We start from the raw sequence: 20346 nt of genomic DNA on the forward strand, positions 1-20346 counted from the left end.
GAATCCTTAACTTCTTTGATGCGGTTTAAGATTCAGGTTGAAACCTTAAGCTGGCTGAAATTTTGAATCAGCTGCGTTTTTGTAACCAAAAGTTGCCCTGGCTATTCATAGATTAGACTACATATTATATTAGACAAGAAACATCAGGTTAGCTTGCTGTAGCCTCACAGAATTACTCACCATCTTTTAAACACTGGTGTGAAGGTTTACTGAATAAGTTATTGAGTGCCAAATACATAATGTAGGAGCATGAACAAAATTACAATTTCTCATACATACATACATACTGATGTTTGAAAGGATGGTATAGTCAGAAACATCTGCCTGAGTGCATTAGTTACTACGAGTTTCTGTGCGCGCATGAATTCAAGTGGACACTTAGGTATGCATTTGCATCAATCCGTGCATGTGTGTTTTTATTCCATCATATGTAAAATGTGTCCATACAAGTATGTAAGATGACATGCTGTGGCTAAAGCCCTTCCTATTGTTTTATATCTGCTGTACTTAATTCAGCTGTAAACCTTTTCCATATTTCATAATAAGCTTGCTGTAGATTGTAGACTATTTACCATAGCTCTACATGGAGCTCATATGATCATATCAGATGTGTTGTGTTTCCTTGTCACCCTTACAGTGAAATTCAAATGGCTGAGGTTTGTATGAATAGAGGATGATTATGGTCTAGATAATAGGGGCTTAAAAATGACTGTTTCACATTGAAGCACATTGCAATTGACAAACGACCGACAATATGCAGAGTAAAAAATGGCAGGCTACAATTTGCTGTTTGTTATTTATATTTTCATCACAAATGAGTTTATGAGGAGTTTTCCATGACACGCAGTGAAATAAACATAATACAGAAATGTCCCTTAAAAGGGAAATTGCTTTTACACATCAATTATAGTTTGTAATTTTCACGCTTTTCTGTGGAGTGCGCTCATCCAAAATCGGACACATGTACGAGATATACACATGCCCATAACTTGACGTGTGTGTGTATCCATACCCACACAAACACGAACAGACACACGCTGTCAGGGTGAAGGGAGGCATTGAAAAATGCAGGCATGCTAGCTATGGCAGCTGTGCCCCCAGAGGCTTGCATCTGGTCCAATCTGGCAACGATGCTCTTCACACACACTCATGCATACACACACACCTGCCAAGTACACCTGCTGCTGGAGCCAACTGAGCACCGCTCGGCAAAAATGGATTTGGCACAAGAAAATTGGAAGATTCTCTGGGTTGAACACATACAGCTTGCTTTTTCAACTAAAATATTGACTTCATGGTTTATCATTTGAATTAATTGCAAATGCAGATACTTCAGTTCAGACTTAATTGTTTAGTTTCTTGAGTTGATAAAACATTTATTTGAATTATCAAAACTTTAAATACAATCAAAAGGGAAATTATAAATGTTTAATGAGTCCATAATCAACTCTGTTAAACACAGAGCAAGCACTTGCTAATCACTGGCAGATAAAGAATGAGGCTTTTGCCAAGTTTTGACGGTGTTATCTTCTATATGGTGGTGTGGTGGCCCCTATCAAAATGCGATTAAAATGACTGACGTTAGCTATCTGCTTTCTTTCCGCAGGTCCGCATATTCCCTTACCTGATTGGTCGAGAGTCTGCCTTTGCAGATAATCTGAAATGGATGGCATGTGCTAACAAAGGTGGGATCTTATATCACATGCATAGACTGCTGTACTTTTTTCTCCTTATAATCTGTTTTTTGCATAGAAAACTTGCTCCATGTTGCTGTCAGCCAGGTGAAAATTAATACATTATAGAGCTCAGGATTTGTTTGGGGTTTTTGGCACACGAGTCTGCGTTGCAAAGACATGTTTGTCAGTGCTCATCAGTATTAGCACGTGTATGTGACAGCAGGCAGCTGGTTTCGGTTGCAGAGACCAGATATGTCACATTACCTTCATCTTCCTGTAAGCCTAAAGTCCAAATTATCATGGCGATGCACCACTTTCTAGCTGCTTTGTGTGTGGTCATGGCTGTCTCAGTGCGTAGAGCACTTTCCTTCAGGTTCTATATTTAGCTGGGAGGTGGGTGACAGAGACAGTCTGGCTCCATTTCCTCAGGCAGCGGTAGATAAGACAAGCAAGCCACAGGTCACACAAAGGGTGCGCATGTGTTTTTAGCTGTATGTGTGTGTGTGTGTGTGTGTGTGTGTGTGTGTGTGTGTGTGTGTGTGTGTGTGTGTGTAGATAAAAGACAAGGGCATCCACAGTGTTGCTTGGAAGTGATATCAGAGAACCCATCCAGTCAGTTTGAGGGCGTTAGTGGTGATGATGAGACCTGTGTATATGTGTGTGTATGTGTCATGCTACATTATTGTGTGTGTATGCCGGATGATGATTCAGGCTTGTGACAGTGACATCGTCTCCAGCCTGCAGAAGCTTTGCTGGACAGTCTTCTCTTTTCTCCCCAGGTACAACACCTCTTTTCCAAACTACAGCAGCAATTTTTGTTTTTTTTATTCACTTTTTGTTTTTTTTTGGCAATGAAGACAAGAGTGTCTCCTTTTCTGCCCTGTCACTGGCAAGTCCTGTCAAAATCTATTCCTGTGGCTTTTGAATGGAGGACAGAATATTGTCAAGATTGTTAAAATACTGTCAGAGTCACAGTGCAGGTAGGGATGGCATAGTCATTTTAGATCTTGGAGATTCAATTATCTACAAAACTTGGCTGTTAGAGCCACTAAGACATTGTACATATAATGAATGATCTTGATTATGACCTTGAGGAGGAATTCTGGGAGCAAAACTTTAGCACAAAGGTGGATGAGGGCTTGCAGGGTTGTTGCCCATGCTTGGTCAAAAATATTTATTGTTACATCTCAACTACAACAATACAACTGTAAACACTGTTTCGCTTCTGTGTGTCCATCCACAAGGACATTTTAAACTGTTTATAACAAAGAACAACGGAGAGCACATTTTGAGCACATGCATAAAAATGACCATGCCTTTCCTGCTGTCACCTTAATGCAATTACATACAGTGTAGGCCAAAAGTCCAAAAGAGACCACTTGTGAAAATACATATACATTATACACATACACATATACTTTTTTTGTTTTTGTTTTTGTTTTTTTGTGTATTACAGCATGCACTTGAACAAGCATTAACTCCTCAAATTTGAATTAACCTTATGTTATCCCAGCATGATCTAACAATGATCCAAAGAGCTTCTTGTGATATCAGGAATGCTTGGCTTATTTGGTTGAGGTCAAGTGACTGTGTAATAAATTCCATGACATTCAACCCTTCTGGGTCCTCTATAGTCTCGAAGTAGTTCCTACTACTCAGATTGGAGTCAATTTGGATCTGGTGTCTAACTGCAGAGTAGCAAAACACCTTCAGACTTGAATATTCCTACTGTGAAATGCTGGTATGTCTTGGCCTATGACCTATGACCTGAAGAGGACAGAATCTTAAATGTTTAATTTTACATTGTATTTTAAAAGGTCAAAAAATCCTCAGACTTTCTTATTATTCCCAGGTTTATAACAAATACATAATATTTATAACAAACATTTGAAGTGGTTTCAGACTTTTGTGACCAACAGTCTCTGCAATCTTTCCCAATTTTTAAAATACAATGTAAAACCCAAGCAGAACCAGCCACCTTTGCCTACACGTTCCCATACTATTTAAGTTATGGTAAGCTTCAGTGTAAAGGTCTTTCAGTTACCATATCAGGAAAGCTCCTTCACTTTTCACCATCACTCCCCTATTTCCCTTGTTCTCTTAACTTAGTGGCTGATTCAGTTTTGTGAGGTTCTCCTCTGATTTTGGTTGTTTTCAGTTCATTAACGTTAACAAAGACAGTAGATGGAAACAGAAACTAAACCTCCGGGCACAATTCAGGAATGACGGTTATGTCTTATTGTCCATTATGATCTCAACAGAGAGTCGAGCATTGATCTGCTCTTTACTCTCATCCTTTCTTCTTCTACTCTCCCTCCTGGTGTCTTTCCTCATGTGGTGTGAAGGTGGAGGCTTACTTATGTGACCAGAACAGGCAGTGCTTATTTGACATGTATGCCTTTGAGTCTTTCCAATGTCAGTGTTGGAGATGGGCCACAGAACTTGATTTAACAAAACTTTCAAATCCACGGGGACACATGGAAGCAATTTTTTGACCAGAAAAGTGCAGTATTGCACATTGTGCGTGTGTAGGGTTGTCCACGTTGTAGTGTAGTGTAGCTCCCGTCCTGGCACATTTATCATTTCCACCTCATCCATTAATTTCACGATTCAGGACACCTTGTTGTGTATTTTTTCCTTACATGTGACCCATACCAAGGTCCTTTAAAAATATTGATGCCCTCACCCTGACCAGAGCCTGCTGTGGCTGTCCTGTACATACAACAGGTGTACCATGTCACTGAAAGCTGGGAGCATTCATTTTTCTTTCCTCACCTCATCTCACTGGCCCTGGTGTCTCAGCCCGAAGGACGCCCTCAGCCTTCCAGAGGGAGCAGTCCGTCTTGACTCACTACTGTGATGAACGATGCAGTTAGACTGAGACAGCCCGCTTTGTGTGTGATGTGAGTCTGTATGTGTGTGTTGTCATTGTACTGTCTGGTGGAATAATAGCCAGATCCGAATGTCTTTGAGGATGAAAAAAAGGAATCTGTCGAGGTTCCCTTCCAGGTCAAGTTCAGAGTCAAGTGCAGTCTAGTTGCCATAGTGATTGCTGTAATCATGCATTCAGTTAATGCGTACAATATGAGATTTTACCCCTTTTTTGTTTTTCTATTTTACTGTGGTTTTATATTTAAAATCAGATAACCATTGAAAAAGCAGAAGTTACTTGGCATTCCTGATCTGTGTATTGTGTCTAGACTCTTGCTCTTTTCTCTCTGTGGAGTAAAGGTTGTTGCCGCGAACAATGACCCCAAAATCTATTTCCTCCAGCTATGATTTTCTACTTGACTGCTTCACAGTGATGGAGGCAGTTTGCTGTTTTTACGGATAGGTGGAAACATGGTGGTCTCTCTCTTTTCTCTTATTCACAGCGTCACTTCTTGTCCTCTAACTCTTACTCTTACTGCTGTCCTGGTTCTCTCTCCTCCTCTCCCCCTTCTCTGTCCCCCCTGCTGACATAACAGTATATTTCCTCCTCCACATGCACATTAGCAACATAATGGTCGCAGGAAATGGCACCACATTTGGTGTAACTGCAATGTTTTTTACATTACATTTACATACCGTTTACGAATTCACAAACCCATGCTGGTTTGCTCTGACTTGAACATCAGTGCAGGGAATTCTTAAACCTTTACTCGTACATGTATCCAGGTTTCCTTCTGCTCCATCAAGTAAACATATGCTGCCTTCTCTACTGTATTCCAGATGTAGTTTTCATACCAAGATAAGTAAAATGAAAGCAATAGCTTAGAAAAGATTATCCATATAGCCAAGTTGATATTGGGTGTGACATGTGATAACACAGAAAGTGTATTCTGATCTGTTTTTGGGCAGTTTAATGAGTTAGAAGTTGGAACCTGTTCACACTCCATTGTTGGCAAGATCCAATTTCCATGATTAATCGACTTTAATTAAAGACTAATCTTCTCTTTGTTGCTATTTCCTTTTCCCTCTGCCCAACAGGCTACTTCACTCAGATTTCCACATTGGCAGATGTGCAGGAGAATGTGATGGAGTATCTCCATGTGCTGAGTCGTCCCAAGGTGATTGACCGGGAACACGACACAGTATGGACCGAGGCCTACATCGATAGCACTGTGAGTGGACTATGACATCACATGGTACTGCACTCCATTTCACATTGACCTTGCTAACCACAGACACCCACTGGGTTGTGTACATTGTGGGTCTGGAATACCAACAAAACTTAATCCACAGGGCACTTTGCAAAAGCATATTTGCATTATCAGGACGGATGAATTAGATAATCCAAATGAGAATTAGTGGTGATAAAATGCAAGCAGAGGGTTGACAATGTGTTTTGCCTTTGAATGTCTTACTGGGAATGTGTGTGTGTGTATGTGTGTGTGTGTGTGTGTGTGTGTGTGTGTGTGTGTGTGTGTGTGTGTGTAGCAGATGGAGTCATTAGGTAAATGAGCCTCCAGTGTGTGTTTGGAATTTTTGTAGCGTGAGTAGAACATTGGTGAGTTAGTCTCTGATCTCTGGACCCCATACCCTTTCCCATCATGCACAGACACACATACATCAAACAACGGTACTAAATAATGTCACACGTTTATTTTTAATAATAATGTTTCTCAACGAAATTATACAGACGCCTTAAATCTCCTGTGGAGCTTCATGGTTTTAGACATTATCATCTCTAAAACACCCCGAAGGATAATAACTGACCTACAGGAGAGAATCGTGTACAATCCATAATCTACACACAACATGCTGTAGTATTGATGCCTACACAATGGTCCTTTTTTGCTCAAGTTATTGTGTTTGGCCATGAAGTGATAATAGCAGCCATTTGTTCTCTACAGTTTATGTATAGATAAAAAGAGTGAGAGCTTCAATAATGTAAAGAGGCAAAGGTAACTGCCTTTTATAAGAAATACCCACAGGCTATCAACTTTACATGAAAATGGACTTTTCCTCCCTACGATCCTCTTCATATCCCTCATGTTTTACCCCATTCTGTCTCTTCCATGTGTATTTCTTTCTCTTTGTCCTCATTATCCCCATTTATCACAGTTAATACGTACACTCAACCCTGACCTAACACTAACAGCTTGAGTGTCGTTTCCTCCGCTATGACCCTCCTGGCTATAAAGCGCTCTCCTTTTGACACAATCCCTGTTTTTTTTTAAGTTGCAGTCCATGTCAGTGCACCCACTGGCACTCCATTCAGTGAAAATTGCACTGAAAGGCTTTTTGTCACTCATCTACAAATGTATTGACCCTTTCTCTCCTCCTCCTCCTCCTCCTCCTCCTCCTCCTGCTCCTCCTCCTCCTCCTCCTCCTCTCCTCCTTAATCTGTTCTCCTTAGCTCCCCCAAGCGCAAAAGGTAAAATTTCTGCTTTGAGGCCATCAGTGTATTGTGCTGTGTTGAGGCCTGCTGAGTGTTCATGTGCATTTCTTATGCATGTGTGTTTTGGTCTCTTATATCTGTAAGATGAAGGCATTATTTGGGTGAACTAACTACCATGTTGGCCCATGGCATTTTATTATGTGTCAGTCTCGTATGTTGTTCGTCAGCCTCCTGATTCAAGCCATGCATCGTGGTTGTCTTTGGCTCAGTAGATTGCTCTCCTCTGCATGTCTGATTAAACATATGCACACGTCTGTGCACACTCTCACACTCATTCATTACTGGTGATGCTATGTTAGCCGTGCTTTGCCAGCATCTCCGAAGCTGGCAGTGTGATTATGTGCGTAAATGTGAGGCTACATTTTGCTCTTTGGCCTGTGTGATTTTGGTGTGAAAACGAGATTGCCTGTGTTATTTGTTTTGGTGGAATTCTCCAGAATAAGCTGTTTTGTCATCTTCTGGGTGAGAATCCAATAGTCCATAATGACTGGCGGGATGATCTGTTCTGATGCCTTTTTATCGTTTTCAGTGTTTTATTTTTCAGTTCATTTATGAATCATATGTGGGTTGAGATAAGCAGCTCCAGAATCATAACAGTGATGATGGCAGAACAAAAGAGCGCTCTGCCTCCCGATCAGCATGAGCTGGGGACGGAGCAGTCGCATTAGACAGCTGGCAGGCCATATGTGTGACATAGTACTGTTAGTGTGATAGACCCGAGCTGATTGACATCGAAACAGCTCAGCAGAAAACCGACATGGATATCACATTTTCAGACATGATAATTAGGATTAGCAAGGAATCTGCAGTGCTTCTTTGCGTCTAATCAGCCCAGCTCTGCTGTGTGATATGTACGAACACACATACACAATAGTCCTCTGAGAGTAAAACAGACACACACACACACACACACACACACACACACACACACACACACACACACACACACACACACACACACACACACACACACACACCCCTCGCATGATGATAGTGTCTGATAAGAAGTTAGCAAAACTCCTGGGATTGGATGTGTGTAAGAAAAGTGATGAGCATTTGGGATTTGTGTTCCGGCGTGGATGTGTATCATGTTTCCAGATGTACAGTGTGTTCATGCTATCTTTTTCCTGTCCTACACATCCCCCCTCTCACTGCAACCTGATAACCTTATCTTATCTTATCTTATCTTATCTTATCTTATCTTATCTTATCTTATCTTATCTTATCTTATCTTATCTTATCTTATCGAATCTGATCTTATCTTTTCTTATCCTTAGTCGTATCTCCCCGTTTTCTTTTCTTGTTTCACTTTACCTCTCCAGCTCTTTCCCTCCACCTGTACTGTCCTCTCCTCTCCTCTCCTGTTGCCCTCCCTCTCCCTCCCATCCTTCGTCTCACCAGCTTCATCCATCATTCTCTGGCTCATTTGGCTTTGTTTCCCACTCTGCCGGATGAACTGACACCGGAGCTCAGGGATGATGTGAGGGGGGTAGGGGTGAAAGGAATGTGTCAGAGGGGATATTTGAGGACGAGTGTAGGGAGGGTTAGAGAAAGAATGTAGCAGATTTGAAGAAAAAAGGTTATCAGGGAACGGTGGGAAGGATGTAAAGAAGACTGCGGGGCGGAGAGGAGGGATTTTGCACAGAAGTTCAAAGAACAAGATTGATACTTGATTAAGCATGAAGACAGAAAAATGGGAAAGCTGAGAGCTGTTGATTACCTTTCGATGATGCATTGAAGTAGTGAGCTGTTCAAGATGTCATGGCGGATGAATATTAACTCCACTATTTCAAAGCAAAAGTGGTTATATTGATTGAGGTAATTGAGAGCTTTTACAGATAATCCCAAAACACCTGTGCAGTAAAAACGTGTGCTGGGTCCGTACCAGCTCTGTTCCCCATGGGGTCTGTCTTAGTCTTCCCTCTGGAGCCGAGAGGGGGACTGGCTCCAGTACTTACGCACACCAACATCATTAAACCTGGTCTCCAAGGAAACAAGGGTCACCTCGTCTACCAGCCCACAATTTGTCACAGCAACCGAGATTATGAGATGTTCTATAAAACACCAAACACAGGCGCCAGGGGTGTGTGTCTGAGCCCTCTGAGGGGTATAAGTATGTGGGTATTTGTGTCAGTGGGGTGTCGAGTGTATTGAAGCCCAGTGGCGTTCTTTTTCACTCTCTGACCCGCCGCAGGGGAAAGGATTTACACAGCTCATTTACTCTGACTGATACAGATAAATCCACAGAGGCAGTGATGATGCAGATTTGGCCCCAATGTGTGTTTGAGTTCTGACCTTGCGTTAGAGTTTGTGGGTTTGGTATATGACAAGTCCAGTTCCAGATGTAGAGCACTCCCTTAGGGACTCAGGAGCATGGCCATGTTGGAGGATTCAGGGTTCAAGGAAGGTCCTATCTCCTCTCCTGGGTTAGGATAATGAAGCACAGGTTTAAAGGCCTTTCCTCCCCAGGGTAGGGTGAGTGAGGATCCTCTGTGGCTGTGATGGTGGCTTTGAAATCAACAGATGCAGCTGCCGGCTGCCTTTCTCTATGCAGCTCTTGTTATCTGCTTAATTACAGTATGTCATTTCCCAGAACAGCTGGGCAAGCCTGACTTTCGATAAATACACATATACAGAAAATATGATGGGATTGGTCAATAAAGGTTCATGGGCATCCGTGTTACAGACTGGTGATATATGATCCAATAGACCTGAGCTTGGAAATAGATTTTGTATTTTCGGATGATGCTCTGCTCGTTTCCCCTGTCCTTTGATCGATCCTATTCTCCACCAGCACAGCTCTCCATTGTTACAGCAGCTGTACTTAGGTGTGCTTTGTTCTGTCTTTGATGTCCAATACTGTAATCTGGATTGCTATTACCAGCTGTCTGAACTCAGGTCACCAATTCCCCTTTTCCTGAGTGTCTGAGCAAGACAAAATGGATACTAACAGTTTTCTGTCATTACCTATTTTTACTGGTAGTAAAGGGGTGGGGGGTGGGGTCGGGGGTGGGGGCAACGGAGGAAGAAGAATTCTGGTTTAAGAGGAGTGGTTATATGAGGTAGTTCCTGAAGAAAAAGCACCATGCTGGGATGTGATATTAAAGTCATCTAAGAGAATCTAACATAATGGTATTCCATTGATTGCTGCAGAAGAAGCAGCTTAATGATTTTTGCAACATCTAACTTAAAACCATTGAGGACTTTGTTCTAAGATTTATTTTGTACCTAATGCATCAATCACTTATGGTGACTTAATTATAAACTGTACAAGTAACTGACAGTTAGACAACATTTCTGACTGGAGAAGGTCAAACAATTTTTTTGTCAAGTACAAAGCCTTCCACCAGTCCGCTTCATAACGGTGTCAGGCTTTCATCTCTAATGGATATCATCGTCAGATACACGCAGTTTCTGGAAAGATAAATATCATAATTATTTCAGCAGTCTTTAGAGAGGGGAGATACCCAGATCCAAACCACAAGCACTGCCTTTGGATAAGCTTATTCTGCAAGAGATCAAAGGCAAGCTGTGATTGAACACATTTTAAGGCAAATAATAAACATGAATAAAACATGTCATGGAAGTTTTGTGGGTCCCGCAACAAGATAATATGACTAGGTCTGCTGCAGAATTCCCATCAAGTTCACTACTTAAGAAACGGATGTTATGCAGCTTGAAAAAAAATTACTCACTGAGTGTGACAAGGCAAGATGTTTCATATAATACACATAATACAATGCAATATGCTGTGCAGTTACATTTTGTTTACTATAACAACTAACTATAACAATAATATTTCATCATTAACTTCTCTCTTTTCTCTTCCCATGTCTCCCTTTCTTTTTTCTTACCCTCTCAATTTTTACCTTTCACTCTTCATCTGTGATGACTCACTCAGTTGGAGGACGGTCAAGGTCCAGTCCTGATGACCACTGTGGCAATGCCGGTGTTCAGTACCAAGAATGAGACTGTAAGTTATAGATAGAGTGCTATAGAGTCCAGAGCTCATTCACTGTCACTACCATCATGTTTCCCAAACTTATTTTCTCCAATAAAGTTGGAGTTTAATTATTCAAAATGGTGCAATTACTTACTTCATAACTCATGAGGAATTAGGCTTTGAGAGAATAGGCACAAATTGTGAAATAATGGTTAATTATGTTTTTTATTTGATGGACACTAATCTCAGTTTGATTGGAGTCTGTAAATTAGGATCTGGTAGAGCATCACTAATTGAATATATATTATGAACTGAAATTTGCCTCTGTAACGTAAGTAAATAACCTTTCAAACGCAGATGAGTAATATTTTCAATATGTGTGCTTCCAGAGAAACTGTGGAATCCTTCTTGGAGTGGTTGGGACAGACGTGCCCGTCTCTGAGCTGCTTAAAACAATCCCCAAATATAAGGTACCACATCCAACATGATTATTGCTGCTAATAATTAGAGATCTGAATGGCCATATGAGATAACCCTCCACAACGTCACAACTTATATGATTAAAACCAAACTTGGACCAATAGAACCATATGACTGGGCTTCATAAAGGCGCTGGTTATCCAAATCAAGTGTTGTTGTTTTTTTTACTTATGTCTGCATCTATACCAGCCCAGCTTCATAGTTCAATAAAGCGAACCCTGTAGCAGATAAAGGTTTCACATCTTCTTCCTCAAGGCCAATATTGGCAGGAAAATTACATACCCCGTATACTAATGTATTCTGTGTCCTGTGCTGATTTCTTTTGTTGATCTAAAACCTGGTCAGTTGTGATGTTTTGAAATTTCAAAGTGTGTTATTTGTCCAGACATGGATGAATGACGCCATCATCTCGCATTGTTTCACCACAAAAACTAAGATTGTGAAAGTAAAAATTACAAAGAGCTTGATTAGCCCAGGTTTACAATTAGGCACAGATTTGTTATGCATTCATTTTGGTGTGTCTCTCACTCTGTGTTTGTTTGTGCAAATTCTCCTAGCTGGGCATTCATGGCTATGCCTTTGCAATCACCAACAATGGCTACATCCTCACCCATCCGGATTTACGGCCCCTTGTGAGTATTACCTCCAGCGCCATTCAGATGCTCTGTAAAAAGTCTACTCAGTATGAACCCTATTATCATAACAATCCTTTTTGCAATGCAGAGATTGAAGTTGAAATGTACGGGGTTTCCATAATTTGTACTATATAAGCAACTAATAACTCTTGATTTCATGTCAAGTCAATAACTGATTTTTGTTTTCACATTGAGATGGAGATTGACATCGAAAATTGGCATGGTATTGTGTGGGTGCTCTATGTGCTGTGCCGTGTGAGCGTGTTGGCTGTGTGGTGGTATGTAGATGAGGAAGTGTGTTCCAGGCCTCTGCTGTTCTGTGAATAGACAGAGATAGCGCTTTTGAATGGCTGTGATTAACTCTTTTGTACTCACCCACTCCTTTCACAAGAGGTTGAGGGGAGCTAGTTTAGAGAGCGAGGGATGCTGGGGAGAGCAAGGAACCTGCTTAGCGTGAGGATAGGTGCAGGGTGACAAAGCCGGGCTGCAACGCCAGATGAAAATGGACAGATGCTGAGGGATGAAAAGAGAACAGACGAGGAGGAGAAGAAACAACAGACAGTGAGGCAGACAGACAGATGGTTTAATTGTGGTCTAATTAAAGACGTTAATGAACAGTGTTTAACAACTAATGAGGGGTGGAAGGCTGTCCTCACTGACAGATGAATGGCGAGGGAGGTTTTATAGTACACACAGACACACACACACACACACACACACACACACACACACACACACACACACACACACACACACACACACACACACACACACACACACACACACACACACACACACAATACATAAGTGCAATTAATAAGTCCAGTGCTCTGGCCTGTGTCACCTTTATTTAATGTTCACATCAAGCAGGGTCGGTGGGCCAACTGGGCAGCTGGCCAGCTGAAGAGTTGAGCAGAGGTTTATCCCTCAACACTGAAGTCTTTCTTATAAATAATAGATGAATGAACATCACATAGATTGAATTTATAAGAAATTCTTAAATGGAGGTTGTTTTGCAGGATTGACAGGGATCTATTGGCAGTTGTGGAGTATTTTATTATTAATATTATATTCATAAAAAAATTATATATTATTACTTAGAATAATCTTTTCATTAGTTTATAATCACCAGAAACTAAGACTCATTGTGTTTTTGTTACCTTAGAATGAGTTCTTCATATCTACATTAGAAGCAGCTCCTTTTACACAAAGCTCACCAATGTTGAACCATCATGTTTCTACAGTAGCCCAGAACAGACAAACCAAACACTGGCTCTAGAGAGGGAAAGGGAACGCAAAGGATGTTCATTTGGTAGCAATGTGCAGCCTCACCGCTAGATGACACTAAATCCTACACACTGCTCCTTTAAAAAAGACAAGTGGCGAGTGCTGATATGGTGCTGATTTAGCACCTTAGATAGTGGCACCACTGCCAGATTTGATGGCTTCTTTTGTATGAGACAAAGTGCATCATCGTAACAATGCATACAATAGTAACTCTGTAGACAAGTGGTGAAGAACAGAGAGAAAACATATGAATGTCGTTTTTTTCAGAACAATATTTCTGATTTGAATATAGTAGAAGGCATCTGCTCTTTACCGATATGTAATGGCATGTAGAATTTGGCACACAGCTCACTTTTTTCACTCACCAGTCTAGTGCTCCTGTCATGCTAAAAACTTGTAGGAAGAGAGGACCTACTTTCAGGCAGTCCCTCCATAGCTTGGGCTTCATGTTGTCATTGTACTGTTTGAAAGTTTCATGTTTTGTGTTTTTTTGTTGAGGCTGTTGCAGACTTTATGTCGTCAGCACCTGCTACAACATATTTTGTAGAAATGTACCCAGTGCATCTCGATCGTCTCTTAATTGTATCTCAGCCAAGGAAACCCTTCTAGCAACTGGTGTCAGAATTCATGTCCATATCTTATTTTTAGCTTCACTTTCCGTCTCACCTGTCTCTTGTGTATCTTCTGCTTTCTCTCCATCGTCTTGTGGCTTATCAGCTGTGGGTACAGCATGTTCAGATATGTTTTAGCACAGCGAGACTCAGTTGTATGTTTCATCACTGCCCATGTTACTGAATGTTATCAGTAGCCTTCCAATACCTGCTGTTGGTATTAATGCACCTATGCAAATATTGTTATGACAAAGCTCTGGGGAGAGTTTGCCCGTACATTCCAGCTTGCCTATGTCTGTATCTCTGACTACCATTTTTTCTTTGAGCATATTTTTCGGCTGCACTAGTGTGACTTCCTCACTTGGTCGCAAAATCAACCAATCAGTCACAGTCTGGATCGCTGCCGTTGAAATGTACTTAATTTAGTTCTTGGTTAGCTTTCGATGTAATGATTGATACCACTGTCATATCTGTCCATTTAGTTTGAAGCTAGAGACATAAGACGATGTGACAACAAGACTCCCAGTCATCACTGCATTCAGCCGTAGGTGGCAGGTGTGCGCATTTAACTCCCTGTAAAACCACAGCTTGTCATTTTTACTTTTATTTGTGTCCTAATTAAACACATTTTGCTTGACTAATTATGTTCTGGCTTTACCTTCATACTTAACTGAGAAATATGAAAGTGCTATCAATCTACTCAGCTGGTTTCAGCTTCTTATCATGCTGACATAAATAGCTGTCACCGTAAATAAGATATTTAAATTTTGACAAAACAAACAGTTAATGTTTGATAGATTGTGATGGGCCTTTTCACTGTTGTCTGACATTTTAGTGACTATTTTAATATATAATGAACAAATAATAGAAGAAGAATTGTTCATGAAAACAATAATGAGCTACAGTCTGAGTAAGGCATACTCTTTCTGTTGTATTTTCTTCAGTCTTTCTGTATGTGCATGCATGTGTGTTTACATGGGGTGATGTCTCCAGTACGGAGATGGCAAGAAGCGAAAGAAGCCAAACTACAGCAGTGTGGATCTGTCGGAGGTGGAATGGGAGGATAAGGAGGACACGGTGAGACGTTAATCTATATTAAGCATCAACACAGCACTGCTCCAAATATCAATCAGATCTACAAGGCTGCGTGTGTGTGTTGTCTTTCTAGTTGAGAAATGCCATGGTCAACAGGAAGACAGGGACCTTCTCTATGGAGGTGAAGAAGAGTGTGGACAAAGGGGTAAGGAATCCAAAATGCAAAAATGCACACAAACACACAAACAAGCACTTTTCAGATGGTCCCAAAAGGTGTGCCAGAGAAAATACTCAGCAGAGAGAATCCACACTCTGCCAAAGGGTTGTTACACTTGGCACAGTGATGTACAGGATTGACTTGGGGATTTTGTTTCTGATTTGGTTTGCTCTGCATGCACTGGTGTGTGTCTCTGTGTGTGTGAGCCCCTTATCTCTACCAAGCACATGTTGCTGAATACACAGAGCAACAGCCGCCCAGTGATTCGGTTTTACTACTTGCCTGTCTAAGGGAGAGAGAGAGAGGGAGAAAGAGAGAGGGAGAAAGAAAGAGAGAGAGAGAGAGAGAGAGAGAGAGAGAGAGAGAGAGAGAGAGAGAGAGAGAGAGAGAGAGAGAGAGAGGGACATTCAGGTGTGTGTGAATGTGTGTATGCACTTTGCATTTTCAAAGCTTAGTTAAAAGCATAATACATCAGCCTGATTATTATACATTCAGTATATAAATACAAATATATACACACATGCACATACACTCACTTAAATTTGCACGCACACATTCACAATCTTTTACAAAAATACACATCCAGCTGCATCTTAACAAACTGAGACTCCCATCCGTAGGCTTGTACTCTGTGTACCACTAGATGGAGCCAGATTGCAAGGAATCACATCAGATAACTGTCATCACACTGCCTCAAGTTTCCTATGGAGTGTAATGGAGTTTATTAATCTTTTGTTTCAGAAACGTGTGCTGGTTTTGCATAATGATTACTACTACACAGACATCAAAGGGACTCCTTTCAGGTAAGAAGACTGGAGACATTTCTGTCATCAGTGAACAGAGTGAAAATGATTAAACCAGTATTCCCTGTTTTCTCTGCACAACAAAGAATTTATGAGTTGTCACTTTAGAAAATATGTTGTTGTTGTTGTTGTCGTCATTTTTTTTTTTTTTACTTTTAGTCTGGGGGTAGCTCTTTCCAGAGGCCACGGGAAGTTTTTCTTCAGAGGAAATGTCACAGTGGAGGAAGGTAGGAAATCCTCCCCTCTCTTCTTCTCCTTTGGGACTTATAATCTTTTGTTTTCCACATCATTTCTGCCTGTTTTTCTTCATCTGCCTATTATTCTCTCCCTCTCTTTCCCGCTTAATTTCTCTGTGTCTCTCGTTCAATGAACATGTATTTCTCAACTCAGCTGCAGCAGTAAAAGTTTTCATAAACTTTTACAGATACTATGACACAATACACACTGTACATATGGCAATACCATAGTAGTATTATTATACTACTACTACTATAGTGTATACTAGTAATATAATGTCGTAGCATATTATAACAGTTGTATCATAATGCTTCTTACAGTTTTACTGATGTTTAAATTCAAGAATAATACAAAAGCTTTTTAAGGGATTTTAGGAAAAGAAAAATATTTGTTTTATGTCAAAAATATTTTGAGACTTTGTTTTAATTTTATGACAAGCAACTCCAGATATTAACTGCAAAATGCTTATTCAGGACAAATAATAACTGCAGTCAACTCTGGCTTTAATGACTTCTCCAAAGCAAGTTGTCTGTACTTCACTTCTGGAGGGAACACCAGGTTTTGACAATTGTGTGGTGTTAAACAGGTTTTAGTTGTGTTTGTGGTTTCTTTTTCCGGGTATGGTTGACACAAAGAACCAACGTTTTTATTTAAGCATGCCAACTATAAATGTACACTCTGTTGCTGATATGTGTATTTTTTAGGAAACAGTTAGCATTATAAAGTAGCAGTACAAACTTATTAATTGGATTATGAGTATAAATTAGAGCAAAATGCTACCATATAACTCCACTCAAGTAAACATTCTCAGCCACTCTCCACCCCTCATTTAAGTAGTTTATTGTTTTTTTGTGTGTAGTTTTTGTTTCTACATTTTCTGCATCTCTAAATCTTACATTCTCACAGTCGCTCTCACATCAGCATTCAACAGAAAAGTAGTGATAATGAATTTGAAAGCCACAGCTGGACAGGAAGTTAAATATTTCTTTAGTGGCTCCTTAGGTGTGTTGTACGTGTCCTTGTCTTGACAGTGTGTATGTCTGCCCCCGCCTGTGTGCGTCTATTTTCACATCAGGCCTCATGCGTGTTAATATTCATGTGGTGGTGGTGTGTGTGTGTGTGTCTGTCTGTGTGTTTCTCTAAACATGTCCATCATGCCGAGCCCTCTGAGCATGACTTGGCTCTTCCTGATCTAATCAGACCTGTCACATCCATTCAAAAAACCCATTTTTCACCCCTGGTGTGTGTTTAAGAGTGCATGCATTTACGATGTAGATGCCTCCCCCTATTATTAAGAGTTCCTATTGAGTGCTTATGCTTATTTGTTTTGAGACATTTAGTTGTTATTTTCTTACAGGACTTCATGACTTGGAGCATCCTGATGTAGCGCTGGCAGACGAATGGTAAGAGTATGTCGGCACTGCTACATCATCCTCTTCTCTGATTCAAGTGACACTGTATTTGGACTGTGTGCTAAATATTCTGCCAAATTATAAAATCAATCAAAGTATAATTTTACTGCAATGCAACAGTTCTACAACAGCTTTGGGATCTGTAGGACTTTGACTTGATGATTTGTGTCACTTGATGACTTGTGGTCAACGAACCAACATCTAAACACATTACAGAAACGCTTTTCAAACTAGTGCTTGTAAATGAAAAAAAACCAACAAAAAAACAGTCTTTGTTTTACTTCACATTTTATTCATTGTACATGCCTTGCAATCCAACAGCAACTGAAAGCAACTGGATTTTATGACCAAAGATGAATTGCGCTTGCAGTTTTATGTAGATATTCCATAACCAGCCAAGAAATAAGTTTTGAAAAGAAACTGTGTGGATGCAGTTTTTACTGTTTTATACATTATTATGACTGTTTGTCTTTTCCATTGTTGTCATGTTACAGGACATACTGCAATATAGATGAGCACCCAGAGCACCGCTACCTGTCCCAGATGGAAGCGATCAAACTGTACCTCAATGGACATGAACCCCACCTGCAATGTAAATTATAGCTCCTTGTCTACAGCCCACCTTTTTTTAACTGAATTCAGCTGTTACTAGGAAGTCAGTCGGCATGATTTGTGTGTAAAAATGAGGTTTTTTTTTTTGCCTTTGTTAGGTGACAAGGAGCTAATTCAGGAAGTTCTCTTTGACGCTGTGGTGACTGCCCCATTGGAAGCCTACTGGACCAGCCTTGTGCTCAATAAGTCAGAGTAAGTCACCCACTTTACTCTTCTTTTTTAATATTGCCATTGAAAGCTCAGCAACTTGCTCAATTTCATAGTGAATTTGCTCTTTGAAAGGGTGATGGTTATGATAAAACAGAAATAGAATGTTAATAACTGGATACAATTGCTTTTACAAAAATAATAAATGGGTTTTCTGTAAGAGATTTTGCTTTTAATAATGCTAATTGCAAACTTACAGTCGCCTAAAAATGCAGATTACTGAATGTATTTGTATCATGCTATACAGAAACTCTGATAAAGGGGTGGAGATAGCCTACCTAGGCACAAGAACAGGACTGTCCAGAATTAACCTGTTTGTGGTGCCGGATGAACTCACAAATCAGTAAGTAAGCAAAGTGTATGTGTACAGTCATTGTGTATGTATGAGCGGAAGTGTGTGCTATATGTGTCTGTCTGTTGCCAGTTATTATAAATTATGCTTTGTGCATACATCATTTGTATCATCTGTTTCCTGTCTGCTTCAAGAGACTTCCTGACAGCTGAAGACAAGGAGGGGGTGTTCAACGCCGATCACTTTCCCCTGTGGTACAAGAGAGCGGCAGAACAAGTTCCTGGTACCTTTGTTTACTCTCTGCCTTTCAACACAGGTCAGTCTCAAATTTCATTTTGATGATAATAAATCAATTCTCCATATCATTTCAAAGGTTTGGGGACAAGTCAGCACTTTTAAATCTGTTCTATTCCTAGTGTGAAATAATGTAATTAACAAGAATGGTACCAACAAGAAGCTGAAAATCAAGTTATCAACACACATTAAATGGTGATTTAAATGGTTTTATTTTGTGAAATCCACAACTAAATTAATTCACCACCTTGTATTAGTCAGACCTTTTGAAATTTTCTCTGTCGCTTCTTTTCCTCTTTCACCCATATTTGGCCAGTTTCTCTGGCCATGCGTCTGTACCTCCCCTTCCTCTCTTATTAATTCTGGGCTGTGTTCTTGTGGATAGGACTGATTGCTGTGGGTTGAAATAAGATATGTTCGCAAGAGGTTCAGCCCTTTCCATAGTGACTTGCCCAGAACACACATACAGACACACAATCAGTCACAAAAAACACACATACACACAAGCACCTCACACGTATTCAGTTTAACTATTTCTTGAAGAAATGGTTTCTCTTCCAAAGGGAGAATGTGTTCTCATCTGTCCTCAGCTCAGCCTCAGGCTTTCCATTAGTGCCAGCGAATACAAGTGATCTGAAAGCCTTGTATTTACTCACCGGACTTGCCTGAGATGCACTCTCCCTCTCAGGACTGCGGTAGTTAGCCATGAAATAGTACTCTGTGGTATTTATGCTCAGTGTTTCTCTCCAGAACTAATATAAGGAATTATGATGCGACTGTGATGTGAACTCTCTGCGTGTGTGTTTGTGTGGGTTGTGTTTGTGTGCGCTCATGTGTGTGGTTTAGGATCAGAAAACAAGAGCATTGTATTGGCCAGCACTGCCATTCAGCTTCTGGATGAGAGGAAATCACCCATAGCTGCGGGTAAGTGGAAACTCAAGTGATTCTTTCTCTTTCACACACTCTCTCACAAACACACACATCCTCATTGACAGAGAATATTCTTTTCTTTAAACTTCAAACTTTGTTATCCTGGTCTGTTTGCCCCTGCCTGAATGTACAACATAGCATGGCCATTTGCATTCAAGAATATTTACGCCCTAATACAGTATATTAATAGGAACCAGTTTCATAAACGCCTTTTGTGCATTTGTGTTTTGCCTCTGTGCCTATTTAAGGCGAATTGCGGCCTAGATGATTTCTTTGTGGCGTGCCTCATCTC

At 40.5% G+C, this 20346-nt stretch overlaps 1 protein-coding gene across 2 annotated transcripts in view; it reads left to right on the plus strand.

Annotated features, from left to right (window-relative positions):
• Window positions 1–20346, plus strand: part of cacna2d3a (calcium channel, voltage-dependent, alpha 2/delta subunit 3a) — a 115798-nt gene that overhangs the window by 65056 nt on the left and 30396 nt on the right. The window contains exons 11-26 of one of the 2 annotated variants that reach the window (XM_069140524.1): window positions 1607–1685; window positions 5646–5779; window positions 7018–7035; window positions 10961–11032; window positions 11392–11472; window positions 12040–12114; window positions 15009–15092; window positions 15184–15255; window positions 16009–16070; window positions 16230–16297; window positions 17665–17710; window positions 18214–18311; window positions 18430–18523; window positions 18786–18881; window positions 19025–19146; window positions 19971–20048. In XM_069140524.1, the coding sequence (XP_068996625.1) occupies window positions 1607–1685; window positions 5646–5779; window positions 7018–7035; window positions 10961–11032; window positions 11392–11472; window positions 12040–12114; window positions 15009–15092; window positions 15184–15255; window positions 16009–16070; window positions 16230–16297; window positions 17665–17710; window positions 18214–18311; window positions 18430–18523; window positions 18786–18881; window positions 19025–19146; window positions 19971–20048 (1279 nt within the window). The remainder of the gene's footprint in view (window positions 1–1606; window positions 1686–5645; window positions 5780–7017; window positions 7036–10960; window positions 11033–11391; window positions 11473–12039; window positions 12115–15008; window positions 15093–15183; window positions 15256–16008; window positions 16071–16229; window positions 16298–17664; window positions 17711–18213; window positions 18312–18429; window positions 18524–18785; window positions 18882–19024; window positions 19147–19970; window positions 20049–20346) is intronic. The other variant, XM_069140525.1, reaches the window with a different exon arrangement.

This window comes from Embiotoca jacksoni, unplaced genomic scaffold (assembly GCF_022577435.1).
Source record: "Embiotoca jacksoni isolate LCO1_2020_lvr unplaced genomic scaffold, fEmbJac1.0.p SCAF_9, whole genome shotgun sequence".
Classification (NCBI taxonomy): Eukaryota; Metazoa; Chordata; class Actinopteri; family Embiotocidae; genus Embiotoca; species Embiotoca jacksoni.